General features: G+C 45.5%; 2 protein-coding genes across 3 annotated transcripts; both read right to left on the bottom strand.

Moving 5' to 3' along the window:
- Window positions 1–1,477: 1,477 nt before the first annotated feature.
- Window positions 1,478–9,823, bottom strand: LOC309543049 (granzyme A-like). 2 transcript variants are annotated; one of them, XM_082242267.1, is made up of 6 exons: window positions 9,431–9,822; window positions 7,920–8,064; window positions 6,194–6,335; window positions 3,210–3,476; window positions 1,698–1,856; window positions 1,478–1,649 (listed from the first exon to the last, which is right to left on the bottom strand). In XM_082242267.1, the coding sequence occupies exons 1-5, from the start codon at window positions 9,489–9,491 to the stop codon at window positions 1,698–1,700; spliced, it is 774 nt and encodes a 257-aa protein (XP_082098393.1). In that variant the 5' UTR covers window positions 9,492–9,822; the 3' UTR covers window positions 1,478–1,649. The 2 variants fall into 2 exon arrangements, with proteins under 2 accessions (XP_082098393.1, XP_082098392.1); XM_082242266.1 differs by lacking the exon at window positions 1,478–1,649 and having other exon boundaries at window positions 1,650–1,856; window positions 9,431–9,823.
- A 4,369-nt stretch (window positions 9,824–14,192) lies between these two features.
- On the bottom strand, window positions 14,193–21,235 carry LOC309543051 (granzyme A-like). The gene is made up of 5 exons (XM_082242269.1): window positions 21,090–21,235; window positions 19,693–19,828; window positions 19,088–19,229; window positions 17,036–17,299; window positions 14,193–14,438 (listed from the first exon to the last, which is right to left on the bottom strand). Exons 1-5 carry the CDS (start codon window positions 21,148–21,150, stop codon window positions 14,277–14,279), a joined length of 765 nt encoding a protein of 254 aa, XP_082098395.1. The 5' UTR covers window positions 21,151–21,235; the 3' UTR covers window positions 14,193–14,276.
- Window positions 21,236–25,088: the final 3,853 nt, after the last annotated feature.

Raw genomic sequence — 25,088 nt, 5'->3', positions numbered from 1 at the left:
GCTCCTATTGAGGAAATGCCAGCACCTGAACTATTCACTTCTTTTGTCAAGCCCAACACCCTGGCTAGAAATTGACTTTCAGCAAGGGTGGGGAACCTGCAACCTTCCAGATGTTGCTGTACTACAACTCCCATAATCCATGGCCATTGGCCAAGCTGGCTGAGTCTGATGAGAGTTGGAGTCCACCATATCTGATCACAAGTCCCTCCCCCTGCCTTAGGGCTAAACCATAGTGGATGTTTTTGTCACAAATCATTATAGCAATCCCATATCAATATATGGTGATCAATAAATATATTGTACTTTTGGCAAATTAGACCCTGTTACACATGGTGGATTAGAAAATTTCAGTCTTTTATCTCCATGCAGCATGGCATCCCGTAATATTTCACATATTTATCTTCTGTTAAATGTTTGCCACAAAAGATTTTCCAGGGTTCTAAAACATGTGGGGCACTTCAGGAGTACAGTGGCTCCCCACTTCAGATGTTTGCCCTCCAATCATGGAGGCCAAGGATGATGGCAATGGGAGGCAGTGTTTGTGCCTCGTCCATTTTCCCATCCCATTGCATGTTGACTTAACAGCAAAGAAGTTCTGAAGAGCCAGTCCCTTACTTGACACTCACTGAAGTTTTAGAAAACAACAATAGTCTAAAACATCTGCAGCTCTCAGTTCCATCAAGCGGGGCAGGAGGAAGGGGGGGGATAGCGCCTGAAGTAAACCTGCAGATCAGGCCATCTATGCTAGTCTACCACTACAACTCTATGGGAGAAGCGCTTGCGGTCCTTCCTCCACTTTCCCCCTCTATGGTTAGCCCTTGGAACACCTGCCAGCACCTCCACCTCCTCTCTTTGAACTGCTTTCTCTATGGTTGCCCTCGCTCTCCTCTCAAGGCTCCTCAGTCCCGGCGGGGAGGGGCTCCCGGGGGGCCAAGGCTGGTGAGAGGAGGCCAGAGGGGGGGGAGCGGGCCGGGCAGCCAAGCAACACAGTTGGAGCCTCCCTCCTTCCTGGCCGGCAGGGAGGGAGGGAGAGGAGCTGCTTCCTTTGGAACCCGGGAAATTTAAGGGACATCATCAATAAGGGACAGCAGCGGGACACAGCGCTGGGATAAGGGAGTTTCCCGCCAAATAAGGGACGGTTGACAGCTTTGGATTTGCCCCTTATGAATTTCTTATGTTTAGGTAGTCAGGTTAGGAGTGCAGTGGGTGAAGGAGGATAGGCAAACCCTCCTTTTGATTCTGCAAACAATGAGCTTGAACATGTGGATGACATCAAAGGCACAACTCCCATTTATTCAAATCAGGCAGCATGTTTGCTTCCCATGACTGCGGCTGAATGCTTTTTTGTTGTTGTTACAATCAGGCTTATGATTTAGGCTGCTAATTTGACTCCAAGTTCAATGTAATAGGTTGTATGTGGATGGTGAAATTCTCTGGGCCAGAGGCAAGAAAAACCCCTAATTATACCGACAGTAGATTGAATATTGGAACTAGATTTTAGAAGCGGGAGTTCAGATCACAGATCAGCATTTAGATCCCACACTTGGCCATGGGTGCTGAGGTATCTGCTTCCCTCGGTTAATGGGTGTTATAATTCAGCTACAGAGATGAATAAGATGAGCATATACTGAATCACAAGCAAACAAAGAAAAGCTTCATCAATGAGTATCAAAAATGAGTATCATAAAATCATGTGATCAGCTAGTGCCATTGTTCATGACTGTGTCTATCCAGGAGAGGTGGTTGGGCGTGAGTCGAGCATAGATGCCAGGGTATCGGTGACTTTCACATTTTTTAACAAATGAGAGGATTCCAGTTTGTTCCCCATGGCATATTAAAGGACTACCAGAGTCACCCTGAGGAAAAGAAAGGAAAGAAGAGATTAGATATTACCATTAAGGAGAAGCTGATCTATGGTCATAATATTCCAACAACAAATTCAGTTTTTCAATTATTCATTTTAACAAAATATTTTAATTAAAACAGTGACTGCAATGCAGCACAATACAGTCTATGGCAGGCTGAGGCAGATGGCACAGCCTATGAGCCCCAGAGTGTTTACCTGCTACTGACACCAGACTAATAATAATTATTATTGTTGATGCTGACGATGCTGATGATGCTAATACAATAATAACATCAAGCAGCATTAATCCAGATTGGTCCTCAGTCCCTAAGTTAACACACTACATTTTAATAATGACTTCAACCTAGGAAGGATTTTGCCTAGCCAATTGGGATAAAATAAATAAAACTACACAGCTATAAGGGATGCGGGTGGCGCTGTGGGTTAAACCTCAGCGCCTAGGGCTTGCCGATCGAAAGGTCGGCAGTTCGAATCCCCGCGGCGGGGTGCGCTCCCGCTGCTCGGTCCCAGCGCCTGCCAACCTAGCAGTTCGAAAGCACCCTCGGGTGCAAGTAGATAAATAGGTACCGCTTACTAGCGGGAAGGTAAACGGCGTTTCCGTGTGCGGCTCTGGCTCGCCAGAGCAGCGATGTCACGCTGGCCACGTGACCCGGAAGTGTCTGCAGACAGCGCTGGCTCCCGGCCTATAGAGTGAGATGAGCGCACAACCCTAGAGTCTGTCAAGACTGGCCCGTACGGGCAGGGGTACCCTTACCTTTACCTTTACACAGCTATAGCTTGATCCCCCAAGTCATACTGGATAAAACACTAAGCATTGTTAAGATTATGAACTCAAATCTTCACCAAAAGCTGCATGCCTTCTTCAGTGTAGTCAAAACTTTAAGCAGCTAAAAATTTACTTCATAAACAGGCAGAGGCTCAATTCTTAATAAGTGAGGGCCATTTCATTTCATTTTACTTAAACTGATTTACAGACTGATCGATTACAGAAGTTTCTAAGTGGTGATTAATTGGTTTTAATTGCACATTGAGGCCATTTCATTTTGTCTTAAGTGACTTCTGGTATCTTACTATAGAAGAGTGTTTGTTTGTTTGTTTGTTTGTTTGAAGTGTTAAAGGTGAACATTCCTTCTAAAAATGAATCAAATGGCTGTGCTTCATTCAATGCCTCAGGTTTATTATTGTTTCTTATTGAATATTTGGTAAAAAATAATAATAATTTAACTGATTCCTCGGTTGATCAGTTGAAAGGCAAAAATTTCTTCATTTTTTTTGGGGGGGGCAAGCAGCTGTATGAGTGCATGAGTGCAGAATTAGTTGAAAGAAACAAAGTCTCTCTTACCATACACCTGTCCCCGCCGCCTTTCTTTTCACCAGCACACAGCATATTCATTGTCAGAGGAGGCTGAGAATTATAGTGGTGCTTGTCATTGCAGACCTTTCTGCTAATGATGGTGACGTTGGCTCCATGCAGTGTATCAAATCCGCTTCTTCTATTAATTGTTCCCCACCCAATTACGACACACTGGGTTCCACCCTTGATGTCATCGTATGTGTGGGTAAGTGGAATGGTTTTTACAGGTGGAGGGTGGCCTTTTCCTGACTGAAACTGAAGGAATCATAAAAAGGATCTATAGTTGGGATCTATAGACAAGAAGCGGCCACAGATTTTCATGCAATCTACCTTAGGCTTCCTTCTAGCATAATATTAATTAATTAATAATAATAATAATATTTCCTTTATGAATCCCTCTCCATGAGGCATCCTGAAACAATTTTATATATAATTTTATATATAATTATTACACACACACACACACACACACACACACACACACCGTGTTTATGGAAGACAATCTTACTCGGCTATGAGTGATCGCCAAAGAAGAAGAAGATATACGGTATATATATATATATATATATATATATATATATATATATATATATGCAGGTTTTGGTGTCTTCGGGTGTCTTCCCGTGTAAGAGTCGGGGTGTCTGTGCGACGTTTCGACGAGGTCTCACTCGTCATCTTCAGGCTGGTGCTTTCGGCTTCTTGTTACTGGAACAGAGCAGAATCTGGTGTTTGAGTTCCTATAAATACTGTTGAGGGGTGTGGTGTATAGCCTGCAACGTTCTGGGCAGAGAGGAAGTTCCTAGATTAGTGTGCCTTTTCTTCTTTTGCCGTCAAAAAAGAAGAAAAAACTTCCTCTCTTTTCCAACACATGAAAGAAACAGGACACGAAATTAATTTTGCAGATTCCAAATTGCTCTTTAACATGGAACATCACCACAAGAGAATAATCATGGAAGCCATCGAGATAGAGAAACACCCTCACAACATGAACAAGCGTGACGACACGTCCCGCCTGCCAGACATCTGGAAATTAGCCCTCCCCACAAAAACCGACACCAGAACCAGAGGCACACAGAACGCCGTCACCAATCAACCACACCAGACCCAAACCCAGACCCTCTCCACAGACATATTACAGACTCCATCCAGTAGCCAAACTATAGTGGCACCTCCGGATGCTGCACCCCCCTGCAATCCCTACACAGATCTGGCTGGCACAAGGCACAAAACCACAGCTCGCCCCTATACACGAAGCCAAGCCAGAGCACAACTAAATGCAGCACAGCCATCTTCTCAGAAAAACTCTTCACAAGCTCAAGAGGTCAAGACACAAAAGCTTTAGCAACTAATCTACACTTAATGACCCACCCAGTGGTATTCAGAATATCACTCATGAAATCACTCAAGATATCCCTCAAGTAATTAAGGTACAAAAGAAGAAAAGGCACACTAATCTAGGAACTTCCTCTCTGCCCAGAACGTTGCAGGCTATACACCACACCCCTCAACAGTATTTATAGGAACTCAAACACCAGATTCTGCTCTGTTCCAGTAACAAGAAGCCGAAAGCACCAGCCTGAAGATGACGAGTGAGACCTCGTCGAAACGTCGCACAGACACCCCGACTCTTACACGGGAAGACACCCGAAGACACCAAAACCTGCATTCCTGTACCCGTGAAAATCTACGAAAGCATATATATATATATATATATGCAGGTTTTGGTGTCTTCGGGTGTCTTCCCGTGTAAGAGTAGGGGTGTCTGGGCGACGTTTCGACGAGGTCTCACTCGTCATCTTCAGGCTGGTGCTTTCGGCTTCTTGTTACTGGAACAGAGCAGAATCTGGTGTTTGAGTTCCTATAAATACTGTTGAGGGGTGTGGTGTATAGCCTCCAACGTTCTGGGCAGAGAGGAAGTTCCTAGATTAGTGTGCCTTTTCTTCTTTTGTTCCTTAATTACTTGAGGGATATCTTGAGTGATTTCATGAGTGATATTCTGAATACCCCTGGGTGGGTCATTAAGTGTAGATTAGTTGCTAAAGCTTTCGTGTCTTGACCTCTTGAGCTTGTGAAGAGTTTTTCTGAGAAGATGGCTGTGCTGCATTTAGTTGTGCTCTGGCTTGGCTTCGTGTATAGGGGCGAGCTGTGATTTTGTGCCTTGTGCCCGCCAGATCTGTGTAGGGATTGCAGGGGGGTGCAGCATCCGGAGGTGCCACTATAGTTTGGCTACTGGATGGAGTCTGTAATATGTCTGTGGAGAGGGTCTGGGTTTGGGTCTGGTGTGGTTGATTGGTGACGGCGTTCTGTGTGCCTCTGGTTCTGGTGTCGGTTTTTGTGGGGAGGGCTAATTTCCAGATGTCTGGCAGGCGGGACGTGTCGTCACGCTTGTTCATGTTGTGAAGATGACGAGTGAGACCTCGTCGAAACGTCGCCCAGACACCCCTACTCTTACACGGGAAGACACCCGAAGACACCAAAACCTGCATTCCTGTACCCGTGAAAATCTACGAAAGCATATATATATATATATATATATATATATATATATATATATATCAGGTTTTGGTGTCTTCGGGTGTCTTCCCGTGTAAGAGTCGGGGTGTCTGTGCGACGTTTCGACGAGGTCTCACTCGTCATCTTCAGGCTGGTGCTTTCGAAGCCGAAAGCACCAGCCTGAAGATGACGAGTGAGACCTCGTCGAAACGTCGCACAGACACCCCGACTCTTACACGGGAAGACACCCGAAGACACCAAAACCTGCATTCCTGTACCCGTGAAAATCTACGAAAGCATATATATATCAGCTACATATAAAGAAGTTAAAATAACTATAAAATGCTTTTGAGGTTTTATTACAATCAAGCTGCTTGTAAATTTTGTTAAACGAACACATAAAGCAATTGCATATATAAACACACACACACACACATGCAGTTTAAAACGGCGATAGCACTTACATAAAATCAACTTACCTGCAAAAGCATAATGTCATTTTCATATGTCTTTGGATTAAATCCTGGGTAAGAAAATGTTTTGGTAATGTTAGCCTTGTGTTTTCCGTGCTCCATTTTAGTTCGTGAATAAGCTCCAAAAATCATGTATGTTTCTTCATCCCTGAAAAGATGAGCCACTGATAAATTCACCACACTGATATTTGATTTTCACCATTCTGAGTGTTTGCATTCGCACACTCTTCTTTATCCATATATGTATATATTTTTCTGCCTCAGGCAGCAAAATGTTTTGGGCGAACTCTGACTGCGGGTGAGCAGTCATTTGAAGCTCATCACATATTCAGTATTAACTCTGCAGCAGCTGCCATTTTATCACCTTGCTCATTCTAATTTGTGACCACTCTTTTATAGTCAGAAAGGGGTTTCAGTGCTAATTAAAAGATTAATGAAAAAAACTGATGTTATAAAATGGCGGCTGGCAGAAAGCTTCTGGCAAGTGTGTGCTAAGCTATGAAAGGTTGACTTGTTTCACTGTCCATGTCAGAATCCCACCCTTTTTAAAAAGAGAGAAGAGTATCATGAAGGACTTCTACACCTGTGGAGACTATGCTACTCTTCCATTCTTCTGGGAAAAGTTGGATTTGTGGAAAATACATTTATTTGCTTAATTTGTATCTTCTCCTTCCTCCCAAAGGAGCCCAGGGCAGAAAACAAGAAGCATTAAAACAATGAAGACATCTTTAAAACAATTCCAATACAGATGCGGATATGTTGACAATGGCTGGATGGAGAACAGCGTCGTCTGGTTGCCTGTGAAAAATGAGTGAATAAAAATGGAAATTCCATATTAAAGGTGGAAACCAACGTAGCACGAAGGAAATTGTCCCATTTCTGCTTGCCCAATGGAATTATCTCTCTTCTCGCCACCAACTCACACTGCTCTGGGGAGTTTTCCAACTGTCCAGAGTGTACCAGCCAAGCATCTCTGGAGAGAATGGAACCAGAATGGAACTGATCTTCTCTCCTCATTAGACATGAGCAGCTACACACGCACCAGCCAATTTAACTAATGACCTTCGCCCTGTCACTTGTCACCACCCAGTTCATTTCTGCATACATTTTTGATACCCAGTGTGTGAGGAGGTTCATATGATGGTAGGCGCTTTCAGAGATTCTGATCCCAACCCAAGTAGAACTTTGTAGGTGACAGTCAGTGCCTAAATTATAATCAGAAGCCAACTGGATGCTAGTGAAGATCTTTTTAATACTGCAAAGATATGTTCTAAGCCAAGGGTCAGCAAACTTTTGCAGCAGGGGGCCGGTCCACTGTCCCTCAGGCCTTGTGGAGGGCCGGACTATATTTTTTGGGGGGAAATTGAATGAATTCCTATGCCCCACAAATAACCCAGAGATGCATTTTAAATAAAAGGACACATTCTACTCATGTAAAAACATGCTGATTCCCGGACCATCTGCAGGCCAGATTTAGAAGGCGATTGGGTTGGATCCGGCCCCCGGGCCTTAGATTGCCTACCCATGTTCTAAGCAGCTAGTATCTGGCTGTTATCCACATTTCAAGCCCACAGTTGGATATCCTTGTTCTCTTACCCTTCTTGAATTTACAAGCTGCTGCTGTAAGCAGTGGATATTATGAAGCAAATATTGCTACCTAACTTGAAAAGGTCCTTGAGGACTGATGCCAGGGAGAGGTTTCTACAAAGCATCAGTATTTCTCCAAACTTACGGAAAACAATGGGCTGCTGTTAACACCCAGTTCTCTTTGATCAAAGTTCCTCCACAGGACACACTATTTCCTTTGATGAGTGCAACCATATATGATCCTAAAGGGTGACCTTCTTCTATCCATTCAACTATATCTTGAGGTTGACCTGTAGGACATAAGTCATTTAATAATCAGGTTGGATTTGTAAACAGCTTTGAGGTCTTTTCCTCTTACAATCAAGTGGTATATATGTTTTATGAAATACCGTATTTTTTGCTCTATAAGACGCACGACCATAAGACGCACCTAGTTTTAGAGGAGGAGAACAAGAAAAAAAAAATTCTCTCCCTCTCTGCTCAGCGCCTCTCCAGCAAAGCGTGAGGAGAAACAGAAGGGGCTCCGTTTCTCCTGCTGCTTCGCTGAAGGGGCGCTGAGCAGAGAGGAAAAGGTGCGCAGTGCCTCTCCAGCAAAGCGAAGCCAGGAGAGCAAGAGGGATCGGTCTGCACCCATCCCTCTTGCTCTCCTGGCCTCAGCGAAAGCTGCGCAGCATGCATTCGCTCCATAAGACACACACACATTTCCCCTTACTTTTTAGGAGGGGAAAAGTGTGTCTTATAGAGCGAAAAACACGGTAGGTAAGTAAGTAAGTAAATGCAATGTGCTGCAGGCCAGTTCATGAGTTATGGGTGTGTGGGCAGGAACAGAGAAATTCTGTAAAGATTTCATATTTTTAAATTCCTCCATTCCACCTCTTGGCAAATAGGTGTTACTGCTGGTCTCATCCTACCCCTAGGGAGGAAATAATGGGGACTGTCCTCTGGGGTCTCCTGGACTCTGCACCTGCCTGGTATGATTTCAAAGCAGGCCGTTTCCCCCCTTTGATGCGCTTTGATACCCCCTTCAACCATTAGATAAGGTTGATTTGATGCCTTGCCTTGTTCTCAATGTAGCTCTTCACTTACCTCTTCTTCCCTGGCCAGTAGGGGGTGCCATTTTCTGGTCTGCCTCAGATGTGAATTTTTTTTGGGATGGTCCTGGTTTTTTTTGTTATACAAACTGCTCTGATATTATTTATGAAGAGCAGCATATACATATTTATATCAATATAATAAAATAAAAACACATTCCCCACACCACAAAATAACTCTCACCCTCCAGGTCCCAGGAGTCTGTGAGGAGGGAAATGTGCTTTAAATTTGTATGATATGCCTGCAGCCTGAGTGAAACTGAAATTGACAGATGGGTCCATCTTTAGACATACTTAACATATTCTGTTTCTTTGGCACGGTGGCTAGTTTAGTTCAGAATTCCACATAGCTCTAAGAATGTTTTAATACACCCCGGCCCGGCCCACAGCCTCTATCCTCTGTCCTGCTGATGACCAAGGCTAGCATTAGGCTAGCAGGGAAAAATTTGCACCAAATTACTTTTTGGCCATGTGGTCGTTCTATACACACCATGCTCTACATATACAGGAGGAGAAGAAGTGGGGTGTGCAGGAGACATATACAGATATAGCAACACTGACTTACCTCTCTGAATTTTGAGGAGGAAAATGGTCATGGAAAAGCACAAAACAAAGACACGCCCCATTGTTTGTGGCCCCCCACAATGAGATGTCTAATATGTATCGAGCATAGGAAGGAAGTGAGATTTCATTTCGTCGTCTCAAGGGCATCCTTTTATAAGCTCGGAAATTTGAAACACCCACAATAAAGCCTCTGGGCTTTCCGGAGAGGTGTTGTTTATAGGCATCGGAGAGAGTCTGGGGATCTCAGTATGTATATCAACAGTTATTCAGCTAAGAGGTACAAAGAGAGAGAGAGAGAGAAAAGAATCATTGCTATAGCTGTTGCAGTTTTCAGGAAAAAGTACTTTAAAGGTGGCTGAAAACTGCAATACTGGCCAGACTGAAGAAAACACCTACCATTAGCTGGCATGATTATGACATCACCATTCTGTTCCTCCAGTGATTGTTGTACGATGAGATAATAGCCCATCATTCTCTGACAAGCATGCTCTGACAGATAACTACCCAAAATCAATCTGTCTCAGCGACCTCCAGCTGTAAAATGGGACAGATGTATTCCAGAATATTGTAGGAAATAGTATAAATGCTTACACCTCCTTGGGAGGTGGTCTGAAACAGTTTTGGGATAATAAATTGTGTGTCTGTGGATAGCCTTAGTTGGGTATCAAGAGCAGATACCATATTTTTTGCTCTATAAGACTCACCTTTTCCCTCCTAAAAAGTAAGGGGAAATGTGTGTGCATCTTATGGAGCGAATGCAGGCTGTGCAGCTATCCCAGAAGCCAGAACAGCAAGAGGGATGGCTGCTTTCACTGTGCGGCGACCCCTCTTGCTGTTCTGGCTTCTGAGATTCAGAATATTTTTTTTCTTGTTTTCCTCCTCCAAAAACTAGGTGCGTCTTGTGGTCTGGTGCGTCTTATAGAGCGAAAAATACGGTAATTATGCAAGGAAGACTGGGGAGCACTGCCAAACCCTTTCCCTGCCCACCTGCGCAGAGGGGAGGCCAGCCTGCTGAAGCAACACTTGGTGGGTGGAAATCAGGTGCCCCCACACCGGTGATTCCAGAATGGCATGGCCCGGTGCGCTCTGTGCGAGCACTGTTTCCCTGACACCAGAAGAGGAGCACCAGGCATCATTGTGCTGTGGGTGCTGCCTTGGGGGTGCCTGTTTTGCATCCCCTCAAGAATCTGCGCCCAGGGCAATGGCCCCTCTGGCACCCCAACTGTATGCCCCTGAATGGACTCGCTACCACCTCTTCCCACAGTTCAGAGATAACCTGCTTTTGTTCCATGTTATAGGGCTTTTTAATGCTCTGTGATGTGGTCTCAGCCATGGCCAGAGCATAGCGTAGCATAGAGAAGTTGGTTATCCTCAGAGTCCCCTGTGGTTTTAATTTAAAGCAGGTGTAAAAAAACACACCCTTCAATGTTGAATTCATAAATTACAAAGAAACAAGAAGTTCCGGATTCAGTTTCTGTTATGTGCATGAAAGTTGCTGTCACTGCTATATAAAAACCTTTTAAATCAGTGGTTCTCAACCTGTGGGTCCCCAGATGTTGTTGGACTACAACTCCCATCATCCCTGAGCTCTGGCGTTGCTAGCTAGAGGTGATGGGCATTGTAGTCCAACAACATCTGGGGACCCACAGGTTGAGAAAGCCTGTTTTAAATGGTCATTAAAATGCAGATTGTCAGGAATGTGGCTCCCCAGAGCACACTGGGAGAGCCAGCCTCTGAAATTGAGGTGAGTGAGGAAGAGGTTGACTCTGTAGATGAGAGCTGTCTGTTTGATTTTAGAGAGAACGGCCCAGGGCCCATCCTCTCCAGGGAAGAAGTAGTTAGTTCCCAAGGGGGGGGGAGAGTTGGAAGTCGGCCAAGGCGTTGCCAGGCAACCAGCAGATAAGAAGGCATTGGAGGCTGAGTCTTCGTGGAAGAGGTAGCTCAGCCCTGCAGTCCTAAAACAAGGAGATTAGAGAAGCTCCAAGAGCAATGTAAGGGAAGGAGACGGGATTTTGGCGTTCTTCCTGTTGGGGGAGGAACGATGAGTCAGACTGAGCAACTAAGATTAATGAAAGCAGGCAGAACCCCATGCTCTGGATGTGTCTTTCCTTTAAATAAACTTGTATAAAACTGATGGAGAGCCTTCGTTGCTTATCAGGCTGCTCGCCTGCCAGAGATCATTATACAGATTGTGTCTCATATGTGGCAGGATCGGCCAGAACATAAGGCCAGACATCAGTTGGATGGAGCAATGAACTGAGAGTGTAACTTCTGCTCTCTCAATGAGACAATTAGACCTCCACTAGAACTCTAGGGTGGCAAGCTATGCCTTGCCAAAAAAAAAAAAGTATCACCCCCCAAAAGACAACAACATATGACAACAGTTTGCCCACATGCTGATTTTTATGTATGGAATAGATGAAACTTTAGAAATTATTACTATAATTTAAATGGGGCTCACTGTGGGCATAGAATTTCCAGGCCTCACCCGCTCTGCAATCTTATGGCACTTTCAACCAGACATGGAGACCACAGGTCCTCCAAATGGAGGAAGGCCCTCTGTGAAGTATGTCACCTGGCCCACAACCCTGGTTCACACACGCAGCTCAACAAGGGTGCACCCTGAGGTGGTAGGCAAAGTGGGCTGTGTCATTTCAAAATGCTGTTTCTGAATGCTCTTCCTCTGCAAGTAAACCCACAAGCATATTATGAAAGATTCTAGTCGAATCTGCTCCCTCGTGTGCTGCTTCTCTGCTTGCAGAGTATTGATCGTATCAGAGGCACCAGCTTTCAAGGGCAATGGGGGGGGGGCAAGGTCATGCGTGTGACGTCAGAATGCTGGGAGGAGCTGGGGGCTGAGCTGAACACAGCGGCCACATGGCTTCAATGGCTGGCAGCTCTTCCTCTGACTCCTCTTGGGGCCACCTGAAATGCTTCATTGCAGTCTAGCACAGTGGTGCCTCGCAAGACGAAAAGAATCCGTTCTGTGATTCTCTTCGTCTAGCGGTTTTTTGTCTTGCGAAGCAAGCCCATTGACGGATTAGCGGATTAGCGCTATTAGCGGCTTTTAGCGGCTTATCTGCTGATCGGATCAGCTGATAAGCAGCTTAGCGGATTAGAAAAGGGGGGGGGGACCAGCAGGAACTCGCAAGACATTGTCGTCTTGTGAAGCAAGCCCATAGGAAATTCGTTTTGCGAAGCACCTCCAAAACGGAAAACTCTTTCGTCTAGCGAGTTTTCCGTCTTGCGAGGCATTCGTCTTGCGGGGCACCACTGTACCTCAGAACTCTGCCGCTGCATCCCCACTTCATTCTGCTGCATGTGAATTTCATATCCTTCAATTTTTCTTAATTGAGAGATGGTCCTAGTACATAAAAGGCCATGACAAGGATGAATGGCATGCTGGCACCCATCTGTCTCGAGAGAATGGAGTGTGCCTCCGGGAGTGAAATCGAACTGCTGTGTTAGCAGCACCTAAGTGACCGGGTTTCATGTCTGGAGGTCCTGGCTGCCCAAATTTCAAGGGGCCCTCTTGGCTTTGCTGATGTGGTCCAAAGGAAACCAGAGCAATACAAATGGGACCAGCTTGGCTTCAGGAGTTGCCAGAATGAGGCATATAAGGTGCTATCCAACCATCTTAGGGATGCCGGATTTGTGTAGGGCTTACTCCTTAGCCCACTGGTTTTCAACCAGTGTACCAGTGCCCTCAGGGTACCCTGAGGTGCCCTGAATGATGGTCAGAGGTGCCACGGGCAACACTGGCCTCTGTCCCTCTTTCCTTCCCTTCCTCCTCTGATGCCCTCTTGCATCTCTGCCTCCCTAAGGCTTGCATAGCTGTTTGTTGCAGCAGCCCTGGCTACAAGCTCCCTGGGCGAATGATGCCTCTGGGGCTTGCCAAGGGGCGCTGGTTGCCAGGAGCTGAGGTGGCCTCGGAGTAAGCAAGCAAGCAGGCGAGGGAGTCCAGCCACAGTCCGTCAGCCCTTGCTGTTGGGAATGGACAGACAAGTCCCACACCCTGTGGGGCAGTGGGAGGAGGCACCTCCCTTTGAGGAGGGGGGGGGGTAGCTCAGATACCAGGGGGTGGCAGCAGCGGCTGCCCAGATGACTCCTAAGGAGAGGGGAGAGGAGGCTGAGGAAACACTCCACAAGGGAGGGTGTTCAAAAAGGGTGAGGGGCTGCCAGCTCTGCAGGCAAGGGGTGACATAACTGGGCTCCTGAGTCCCACAGGGGTGCCGCAGAAAGAATGTAGTTGGTCAAGGAAGCCGTGGACTCAGAAAGGTTGAAAACCTCTGGCTTAGTATTTTCTTCTCCTGAAAATATCCTGCACAGCAGTGCAGGTTTAGGATTCAGAGTTTTCCTTCTGCCAGATGGGCTACCTGCCCAGGTTGACAAGCCCCATCTGCACCTCACTTCCCTCTAGACCACAATAGGTCTCATTCCTTCAATCTGCCAGAGTCTGTGTTTGCATGCAGGGAAAGTCACTAGCTCAGCGAGGGTTTGAGATCCATCGGCTACCCTCACCTGGTTTAGCCAGCCAGTTGAAGCCGTTCCTGGGGTCTGTCCCCTCTCGCATGCTGAGAGCTTCGAGGAGGTGCAGGTGAGTGTGGAGTGCAGGGAGGGGGACCAAAGGTGGACAAACTATCCAAAAGCAGCGCAACATGTCCCCCACCAGAGATACTACCCCTCCCATAACATCCCATACACCCCATGGGTGTATGAATGACATGAACGACATGCTCATGAAGTAAAGCAGCTAGCAAGGGTTTCTTGTTGTTGTTTACATTTGATTTTATTAAAGCCAGATCAATGAGTATTTGGAGAGAGAACCACAAAATCAAACCAGCCATCTATAGGTTGCCTCCAATCGTTGTTTGTATCCAGGAGATATGCTTCTTTGTGAGAAGAGTATAGACGCCAGGTTGACGTTTATCACCACATGCTGATGTTCCACCAAAGGATACAATGGCTTTTTGTTCCCCGTTACATATCAAAGGACCACCCGAGTCACCCTGGTGGGAAAAAGAAGAGAGAGCCTTGACAAGACTATTCCCTGTTGCTGATTCATATCTTTCTTTGCTCACATTCTCAAAATGATAATAAAAGGAGAGTTTAGACAAATTAAACGCCTGCATTTCATGATTTCCCTACAGGACAGTCCTTCAACTGTTTCCCCACTATACAGTAGTACCTTGGGTTAAGTACTTAATTCGTTCCGGAGGTCTGTTCTTAACCTGAAACTGTTCTTAACCTGAAGCACCACTTTAGCTAATGGGGCCTCCTGCTGCTGCCGTGCCGCCGGAGCACAATTTCTGTTCTTATCCTGAAGCAAAGTTCTTAACCTGAAGCACTATTTCTGGGTTAGCAGAGTCTGTAACCTGCTTGCTCCACTCACCAAGTCCCCTACCTTCCTCCATATTAACTCCCTTTCCACCCCAGTTTGCTTTTCACCTCCTCAACCCCATCTCTGAAACCACTTCTCTCTTTTATTCCACAGTCTGGCTTTGCAACCCTATTTTCAACTTTGCCCCAAGTCCACACTTCCTCCCTGCTCTTTTTCTGCAACCCTCCTTCACATAAATCACTCCCTAACCCTGGTAACCTCCCGTATCTTCCTCCTCCCACACCTTACCAACTACTAAGCAGACTTGTGTGTTTATTTGTGTGTGATGGTAGCTAATCAGGGGCCCATCATAGCTGTAACAAAATCAAGGTCTGATTAGGCACTGGCTTTTCTTTAGTTTATGCTGAAACTCTGCAGAAACATTTTTCTCAGACCTTGCCCAGGCCTGTTGTTTTTAAGGGCAGGAAAGGCACTACAAAATAATTGCTGCTTCTCTCTAAACTGCTGTTTCCACTCTAATCTTCATTGGGCTGTTTAAATACAGTGGTGCCTCGCAAGACGAAATTAATTCGTTCCGCAAGTTTTTTCTTCTTGCGAGTTTTTCGTCTTGCGAAGCACGGTTTCCCATAGGAATGCATTGAAAATCAATTAATGCGTTCCTAGGGAAACCGCTTGCCAGGCTGGCGGTGGGGAGAAGGGCTTTTCTCCGCACCGCAAGCCTTCAGGACAGGTACGGGAACAGAGGGGAAGGCGCGCAGCGCTTCTCCTCTGTTCCCGGGGCTTGCGGTGGGAGGAGGGTTTTTCCTCCCCACCGCCAACATTCAGAACAGCATTCTGAATGTTGGCGGTGGGAAGGAAAACCCTCCTCCCACCGCAAGTCTTCAGGACAGCCATCCGAAGGCTGGCGCGGGGAGAAGGGCTTTCCGCCCCACCGCCAGCCTTCGGAGGAGCCTTCCGAAGGGTGGCGCGGGGAGAAGGGCTTTCCGCCCCACCGCCAGCCTTCGGAGAAGCCTTCCGAAGGCTGGCGCGGGGAGAAGGGCTTTTCTCCCCACCGCCAGCCTTCGGAGAAGCCTTCCGAAGGCTGGTGCGGGGAGAAGGGCTTTCCGCCCCACCGCCAGCCTTCGGAGGAGCCTTCCGAAGGCTGGCGCGGGGAGAAGGGCTTTCCGCCCCACCGCCAGCCTTCGGAGCAGCCTTCCGAAGGCTGGCGCGGGGAGAAGGGCTTTTCTCCCCACCGCCAGCCTTCGGAGGAGCCTTCCGAAGGCTGGTGCGGGGAGAAGGGCTTTCCGCCCCACCGCCAGCCTTCGGAGGAGGTCCGAGGACAGTGGGGAAGACGCGCTGCGCTTCCCCGCTGTCCTGGAAATTTCCCTATGGGCTTTCGTCTTGCGAAGGAAGCCCATAGGGAAATTCGTTTTGCGAAGCGCCTCCAAAACGGAAAACCCTTTCGTCTAGCGGGTTTTCCATCTTGCAAGGCGTTCGTCTTGCGGGGCACCACTGTAATAATAATAATAATAATTTATTTATTTATACCCCGCTCATCTCACTGAGTCTCCCCAGCCACTCTGGGCGGCTCCCAATCAAATGTTAAGAACAATACAGCATTAAATATTAAAAACTTCCCTAAACAGGGCGGCCTTCAGATGTCTTTTAAAGAGAAGATAACTGCTTATTTCCTTCACATCTGAAGGGAGGGTGTTCCACGGGCCGGGTGCCACTACCGAGAAGGCCCTCTGTCTGGTTCCCTGTAACCTCACTTCTTGCAATGAGGGAACTGCCAGAAGGCCCTCGGCGCTGGATCTCAGTGTCCGGGCTGAATGATGGGGGTGGAGATGCTCCTTCATGTATACAGGACCAAGGCCGTTTAAGGCTTTAAAGGTCAGCACCAGCACTTTGAATTGTGTTTGGAAACGTACTGGGAGCCAATGCAGATCTCTCAGGACCGGCGGCCACTCCCAGTCACCAGTCTAGCTGCCACATTCTGGATTAATTGCAGTTTCCGGGTCACCTTCAAAGGTAGCCCCACGTAGAGTGCTTGCAGTAGTCCAAGCGGGAGATAACCAGAGCATGCACCACTCTGGCGAGACAGTCATTTAATTCCCAGTTGGGGGAATTTCACCAAGGAAACACTGTATTTAAAAGTCTTGAGTAAACAGAGCTACTGTAAACAGAGCTAATTATTCCTCCTTATGTGTATCACGCTACTGAACAAGGTGTCAGTCACAAGAGAGTTCATATTTCAGGACAGAAATGGTAAATAAACAAGCTTACCACACACGCATCCTTTCCTCCCTTCTTGTCTCCAGCGCACACCATAGTCATTGTCACAATAGGACGTTTATAGCCATCATTGCATATTTTTCTGTCAATGACGGTGACGTCAACTTCACGCAGGGTATCAGATGGCTTCTTCTGTCTGTTTTGAGTAATTCCCCATCCAGCTACTTGACACTTGGTTCCTGCCTTGAGATCATCGCCCTTTTTGGTAAGCTTAATGGTTCTCACATCTTTGTTAATCTTTGCTGTTCCATTAAGCTTAAAAGAGATGGAAGAGAGAGCGGGGTGTGGGTGTGTGTAGGGAAAACCAACACTTATTATTAGCAGGCAGTGTGGTGTAGTGGTTAGTGTGTCAGATTAAGGCAAGGGAGAGCCAGGTTTGAAGCTCCATTCAGCCATGAAACTCTTTGCTGGGTCATTCAGCCTAACCTACCTCACTAACAAAACTGCTAAAAATGTGCTGATCTTCAATTTGAAACATTCCACACAACCGTATTTTGTGAGCAACAGTGGGTTAAATAAGTTAAAGTTTAATGAATTTATAAATACACTTTTTTTTAAAAAAAGAAGTTTTCACAATGTTCTGTGCAGTAACAAAGAACACCAACCAGACTTCACTTTTGTAATAACCAAGCAGCCCATGATAAACTCAGGATGCTATCAGCAATTCAGTGCATCATATAGGTAGCTCTGAAGGGACACAGGTGGCGCTGTGGGTTAAACCACAGAGCCTAGGACTTGCCGATCAGAAGGTCGGCGGTTCAAATCCCCGCAATGGGGTTAGCTCCCGTTGCTCGGGAAGGTAAACGACGTTTCCGTGCGCTGCTCTGGTTCGCCAGAAGCGGCTTAGTCATGCTGGCCCCATGACCCGGAAGCTGTACGCCGGCTCCCTCGGCCAATAAAGCGAGATGAGCACCGCAACCCAGAGTCGGTCACGACTGGACCTAAAGGTCAGGGGTCCCTTTACCTTTACCTTTATCGGTAGCTCAGTTTACATCAGGCAATGTAAGGGAGAGTGGGGGGAAATCTTCAGGGTCCTCCTAAAAATACTGATTCCACTAACTCTCTAGTCAGCAGCTAATTTTATGGGGCCCTCCTCAAAATCACTTTGAGTAAGAAAATGGACCAACCCCAATTCCAATGAACTGCTTGCTAATCTGGGTGTGGACAACTTGGTCCTCCAGATGTTGCTGAACTACAACTTCCATCCTTCCTTGCCTTTGGCCAGGCTTTCTAGGGCTGATGAGAGTTATAGTTCAGCAATATCTGGAGGTTCAGAGGTTTCCCACTATAATAATAAGTCACTATACCAGGTGCACTCCATGGTCTCTTGTGACAGACAGATGCCAACAACACCACCTTGTATATGCCTCACTCTCTTGTGCAATTGGAGAATGGATTAATGTTCTTCACTGGGGGGAGATATGGCCCCTCCTGGCCTCCTATTACTGAATCCTGCCATAACCCCCTCTGGATGCTGCCAGATCTTCCCTTACAGCCACCCCCTGCTAATTGGATCAGAGGAAATTAGTCATGCTCTACTCCCATTAAAATCAGTGTGGCAGGTTAGCCAGAAAACCTCCCTGGATTCTGCCTCCTGGGCATCTAAATAGATCTCAGCAGGCTTAACAGCTTACCCAACCCTCTCCCCATCTCTCTGAACATCCAGGCTTATGGTTGGGAGGGAGAGCATTTCCTATCACCCAGACAATGCCGCTGTTGTGCTCAATCTTTATGATTCCTTTTCTCTACCTTACGTCTTTAACTTCACTCCGCCAGTGTTTACCCCATTGCCAAGGCAACTGGCATATCACTATCATAGAATTTCATAGAACTGGAAGGACGTCTAGTCCTACCCCTGCTCAGTTCAGAGATCATGCTTGGCCAAGTGTGCGCCTTTTGCAGCAGCTGTGAGGAGTCCACCTATCATGATGTCATCAGTGGGTGTCACTGTCAGCAAACTCCCAACACTCCTCAGGGAAAAGACACAACATGGTAGCTTCCCTTAGCACCTATATTAGATGTATGTGCCATTTGGAGATATACCTGCAGAAGCATAAGGTCATGTTCTTTTGTCGTCTCATCATAGCATGGGTGAGCAATTTGTCTAGCAACCCTAAATATCTGCCGGGTATCCTCATGTTTAGCAAATGAATGAGCTCCAAGAACAACTGTGGGAGTTTTCTCCCTAAGAAGATAAAGAATATGGATAAGTTAAAGGAAGTCCAAAGTTCACGAACGTATGTCAGTTTCACATACGGTATGTTCATTTACAAATCCATTCCCTTTCTGCATCAATATGCATTTTTATTAAAAACCACACAAAATTTTACCTTTTTGAACTTACTTTGCACAAAATAAACAATTTAATACACTCTACCCCAATCTGCTCCCCAATGTATTTTATTATGAAACATGCATTTTTATACCCATTTTAACCTTCAATATTCATTTTTATATGCATTTTCCTAGGTTTTCTTGAGCCAAGAACTGTACTGCAAGATTTAGAGATATGTGCAACACCCAAAGGATAGCTGTGCTCTGATATTAAGCTGGTAATTGCAAATCTGCTAGCATCCCTACATGGGCAGTATTAAGTTTGTGAACCACCACCACCAAAAACAGAAACAGAAACATTTCTTGAAACTTACAGACAATGGGCTGCTGTTAACACCCAGTTGGGTTTGATCAACGTTCCTCCACAGATCTGGCGTCCTTTGATTAAGGCCATATAAGGTCTTGAGTGTGGTTTCGATTCTTTCCCTCCAATTATATCTGCACATTGATCTGAGAAAGGGGTGTTAGTCATGCTAATAATCACAATGGGTGGCATACACTGCCGTAGTAGTAATAATAATAGAAGAAAAAATAATAGAGGAAAATGAGTAATGAAGGAAAAGAATGTAATTCACTCCAGGAAGCCTGTGTAACTGATGGCCCATCAAACTGAAAAGTGCTCCCTGGCCATGTTATTCTGGTGGCCCAACCAGGTGATTGACAACCTGCCTCCTGTTTCTGCAATTCCAGGCAGTATTAAAACAGGCTTAGCGTGCCTTTGGTGAGCTGCCGTAAGTGGCTGGTGGGCTTGATGGATCACTCCTTGTGCTGACCTCCTGCAAAGGATGAAGACAGGTGCATACAGAGAGGCAGAGATTACTGGGTGCTCGCTCAGCAGACGCTGAGGGTGGTGCCAACTGTTAGATCAGGGGTGGCAAGTCTCAGGCCCAGGGGGTCAAACTCAGCCCTCCTTTGGACTCTCCCCAAGCAGCACCCCCTACTCACTATACAGTGCCTTTATGAGCAGAGTGTGATCAGAGGCTGTAATACGAGCTGACCGGGATAGATCAGTTGGTAGAGTACGAGGCTCTTAATCTCAGGGTTGTGGGTTCAAGCCCCACCTGGCGGGGAAAGATTCCTGCATTGCAGGGGGGTTGGACTAGATGACCCCTGCGGTCCCTTCTAACTCTACAATTCTACAGTTCTATGATTCTAAATACTAGCTGCTGGAGATGGGGAAGGTGCTGTGCTTCTGTTCACCCTTCTGATTAGAGACACAATTCAGTGGGAGCTGAAGCCATTTACATAGCCATCACACATGAGGCATTTGACAGAGCAGCATTGCTCTCAGAGGGAAGGATAGCATTTCCCCAGCAGTAAACGCTGCCAAATGAGGTCCGTGATATAGCTCAGCCAAAAAGGTACAGTATCAGGCTCACCTTTCAACTTCCACTGGACCAAACTGGTGTGCAGGTTCCCTTACTTTGTAAATACTGAAAGGAGCACACACATTGTAAATCAATTGCCAGTTGCTTTAAATGATTTTAATATTGCATTTTTAAATTGTTGCAACCCACCCTGGGACCTGATGATGAAGGGTGTGTAAGAAATCCAATTAATACTACTACAACTAATATATTTTGAGCTAATGATTGAACAAAAACAAGATTTCTTTGCTTAACCAATTGATTGCATTACATTGCAATCTCTCTCTCTCTCTCTCTCTCTCTCTCTCTCTCTCTCTCTCTCTCTCATATAACGGGACACTTACCTCTTGGAATCCCGAAGAGAAAAATGGCACTGAAGAACCACAAGTCAAAGAAAACACCCATCGTTGCTGCTTTGTGTTCCCCCACATCAAAGTATCTGGTATATATACACAGTGAGGTTTTCTTCTTCTTTCTCTTTATGGATGTTCATTTTGAAACTGAAACACCCACAATGTGACCTCAGAAACGTGTCAGTCATTTCCAGGCAAGAAAAGTTTGTGTCATTTAATGAACCAACATGACCAATGAATTAGGGAGGGAATGAGAGACAGGCTTACCCTGTGTTCTCAGGAGTGCTTTACTGATATTTCCTATCATACCTGAGGTTGCTGTGTAAAACTGGGTGACGACTATTGAACCTAGTGGAATGTTTGGGGTAGGCAATTGCTTCCTGCTGGTTCGCCAGAAGCAGCTTAGTCATGTTGGCCACATGACACAGAAGCTGTCTGCGGACAAACACCGGCTCCCTCAGCCTATAGAGTGAGGTGAGTGCCACAACCCCAGAGTCATCCGCGACTGGACCTAATGGTCAGGGGTCCCTTTACCTTTACTATCCAGACACGTAGTTTTATTACATATATTTGCTTTTAAGATCTGTCAATTTTATCTATATTTTGGTAGTGTATCTACTGTTTTTAAAGCCTTATTGCTGTTCATTTTAAACATCTGATACCATTTTATATTGCAGGTAAAGATCTGGACTACTGGACCAATGAGGCTCCCCCCCCCCATAAATGGCTTGCTTCTTTCTCAGTGTCCTTAGTGGGGGGGTCAGGTAAACCTCCGCCCACATCTAAAGGATGCATGAGGCAACATGGGCTACTCAGGCAGGACCTGCCACTCATATCTCTGCCAGTGGAAAAAAGACAGTCACGGAACCAAGAAATTACACAAAACAAAAGAATTGCCGTGAAAATCCCTGAAACAAGAAGTAATCGACTATAGAATTAAATTAAATAACAAAAATAAAAAAATTAAGGAAAAATTAACCTGGAATTAACAATGACTTAAGGATATGCTTGCTACAAAACTCGTTTTACTGAACTAATCAGTTTCCTCAGAAGGAAATAAAGAAATTATAAACCTTAAATGATTTTGATATCAAACAAACTCAAGAGCAGGGCTGAAACGCTTCCCTGAGTTTACAAAAAAGGTTTGAAAACCTCAGTGATAAGTTTTAAACATAGCCCTATTTAAGAGAACCAAGCGGTAGTAATAAGAAATTGAGGACTCTAGTATTGCTTTCACAAAACGGTTTTAAGAAAAACTTACAAAGGAATACGAGATAAGCTGCTTAGGTTTCAAACAAACTCAAAAACAGGGCAGAAACTCAAAAACAGGGCAGCGCTCCTGACTGCTGATATTAAAGACTCATATCTCTGCCGGCTGCACATTTGGCAGGCTTGAGAAGGGACCCTTTGCAGATCTCAGCACAAGCGCATAAACTCCCTCCACACAAAGTTTTGTGTGCCATTTGATTCATCCACATGAAAAGAAATGCCTTTGAAACACTATAGGCACCATGTGCCAATGTGCCAAAGAGGCGGCAGCAACTGAGATGGTGGAGAATGATGTTCCTCAGAGCCTTCTGTGAAGTTTACTTTTTCCCCACAGAAGTCCTAATATTTTTTATGTCCACCAGAGGGCTCTCAAACTCACATATACTGTATATTACCTTTAGCAATTTGTCTCTGGATGAATGATTTGTTTCACCCTGCTAAAAAGCCTTGGTTTGCATAGGAACTGAACATAAAATACAATATGGGGGCAGGGGGTAGTCAGGAGGGCTTCTCTATATGATTGCAATGTATAATAGGGTTGCCATATTTTTAAAGGGGGAAAGTTGTTGAGGGGTTGTTGTTTTTTGCCAAGTTGTTCAGCTTTTTGAGGTATTTTAAAGAGAATTAGCCAAAATATAGACTTCCGACATGGACTGTGGTATGTCCAGATTTTCCCCAGACACTTCAGCGATTTTCACCCAGACACTGTTTCTATGTCTATCCATATTGTCCATAGTATTTGTTACATTACAAGTGAGATTAAAATCCTGCTAATGTTTTCATCTGCTTACAGTGGTCTCCTAAATAAATTATAAACTTTTCCCATTCTTTCTTGAATTTCTTGGTATCTGAGTTTTCCAGTCAGTTTTGCCATTTCAGCGTAGTCTAACCGCTTAGTTTGCCATTCCTCTCTGGTAGGGACTCTTTCTTCTTTCCATCTCTGGGCTAGTAGCATCCCTAAGAAGACCATTTCATCACCACTGTATGAAATTAAATTGGACTGGTTGTTGGTAATTTATTGATAAACAGTTGTTTATTAATGTTGATATGTGATATGACGTGGGTGGCGCTGTGGGTTAAACCACAGTGCCTAGGACTTGCCGATCAGAAGGTCAGTGGTTCGAATCCCCGTGACAGGGTGAGCTCCCGTTGCTCAGTCCCTGCTCCTGCCAACCTTGCAGTTCGAAAGCACGTCAAAGTGCAAGTAGATAAATAGGTACCGCTCCGGCGGGAAGGTATATGGCGTTTCCATGCGCTGCTCTGGTTTGCCAGAAGCGGCTTAGTCATGCTGGCCACATGACCTGGAAGCTGTACACCGGCTCCCTTGGCCAGTAAAGCGAGATGAGCACTGCAACCCCAGAGTCAGTCACAACTGGACCTAACGGTCAGGGGTCCCTTTACCTTTACCTATGTGCATTAACCAGGATAGTTTGCATGATTTAGCTGCCTTCTTGTTTCATTCCAGATTATTTTGTAATGCTGAGTACTATCTGTATGATGTGTCCTCACATAATGATAAATATGAATGTAACAAAGGAAATTTATCCATTGCCTTGGCTGAAAATGCTGCAGAGCGCTACTTAAATCCCATTAATTCCAGTGGGATTTCAGCAGCCTAATTGTGGTCAGGACTGAAGTCCTTTTAAATAAGCTTCTAATGACTTTACCATTTACAAGGGAAATATTGGAATCAGCAGAGAGACAAGCTGGCATTAAATGTACACACGATATTCTGCACTTTATGAGCAGGATGGTAATGAAATTCTCTCTCATTCTCTTTGTCACTGCATGAAGCCCATTTCATTCCATGCAGGATTTGTTTCCCTTTCTTTGTTGTTGTTGACAGCAATTCACATCTGGCTCTCAACAGACAATGTAGACATGGCCACAAATGTTGTTTCCTGGAAGAGTGGTGTTTTGAGAATGGAACCTGTCCACTGCTGATGGGATAAATCTTTGGTTTATCTTCCAAGCAAAGGTCATTTATCCATGTAAAAGTGCCGTCAAAGGGTGCTTCCTCTTTAGTGACGTGATCTGAGGGTAGTAAGAGATGTTTACAGAGCAGAGCTGCAAGAACAAATGTTGCTGGGTTTTTAGATTATTTTATTCAGATTTACCCAAGGAGATTTTAAGAGGCAGTTGCAAAGGTATTTTAACAGACCAGAAAGCAGAGAGAAATTAAACAATAGCATACATGCTATGTTTCTTTTTTTAAAAAAAAAATAATTTTTATTTTAAAAAATTATTGGTTTTCCGTACTGTATTTCTATTTAAATTATATGAATAATTTGCATAATGTATAAATTGACACATGCAAATTTTATGCAAGTCTGGGTTCTCTTTTGCCCCCCTTTTAATGTATTAATTGCATTCTGCTTACCACCTTTTACCACCCAATGAGTTCAAGGTGGTGTGCATGTTCTCCCCTCCCACAACAACCCTGAGAGGTAGATTAAGCAGAGAGACTGGCCCAAGGTCACCCAGTGAGCTTCAGGGCTTAGTGTGGATTGGAGTGCTGGTGTGCTGTAGTCCAACATTCTGGCCCTCCTACTGCTATGTGTCTTCCAGTCGTTTATTTGCTTTCTAACAGGCAGAGCCCAGGCTCCAGGCCTTCTCTGATGCTCACCACAAAGAAGCTGCAAAATTGATCCCATGCCCTCACCCCGGGCTCTGACTATGGGCCAGAAGGCAGTTGCAAACCTCAGAATACACCAAGTTGGT

Source organism: Podarcis vaucheri (genome assembly GCF_965113315.1).
Source record: "Podarcis vaucheri genome assembly, chromosome: 11".
Classification (NCBI taxonomy): domain Eukaryota; kingdom Metazoa; phylum Chordata; class Lepidosauria; order Squamata; family Lacertidae; genus Podarcis; species Podarcis vaucheri.
Note: the sequence above shows the minus strand (reverse complement) of the source record. Positions and strands in the feature narration are given on the sequence as shown.

Coding starts and splice junctions, on each gene's coding strand:
- LOC309543049 (XM_082242266.1), bottom strand. CDS start 9,491: ATGGGGCGTGTCTTTGTTTTGTGCTTTTCCATGACCATTTTCCTCCTC. Junction 6,336..7,919: donor ACAGCAGCCCATTGTTTTCC/GTAAGTTTGGAG, acceptor TCATCTTTTCAG/GGATGAAGAAACATACATGA. Junction 3,477..6,193: donor ATGACATTATGCTTTTGCAG/GTAAGTTGATTT, acceptor TGATTCCTTCAG/TTTCAGTCAGGAAAAGGCCA.
- LOC309543051 (XM_082242269.1), bottom strand. CDS start 21,150: ATGGGTGTTTTCTTTGACTTGTGGTTCTTCAGTGCCATTTTTCTCTTC. Junction 19,230..19,692: donor TTAACAGCAGCCCATTGTCT/GTAAGTTTCAAG, acceptor TTATCTTCTTAG/GGAGAAAACTCCCACAGTTG. Junction 17,300..19,087: donor ATGACCTTATGCTTCTGCAG/GTATATCTCCAA, acceptor ATCTCTTTTAAG/CTTAATGGAACAGCAAAGAT.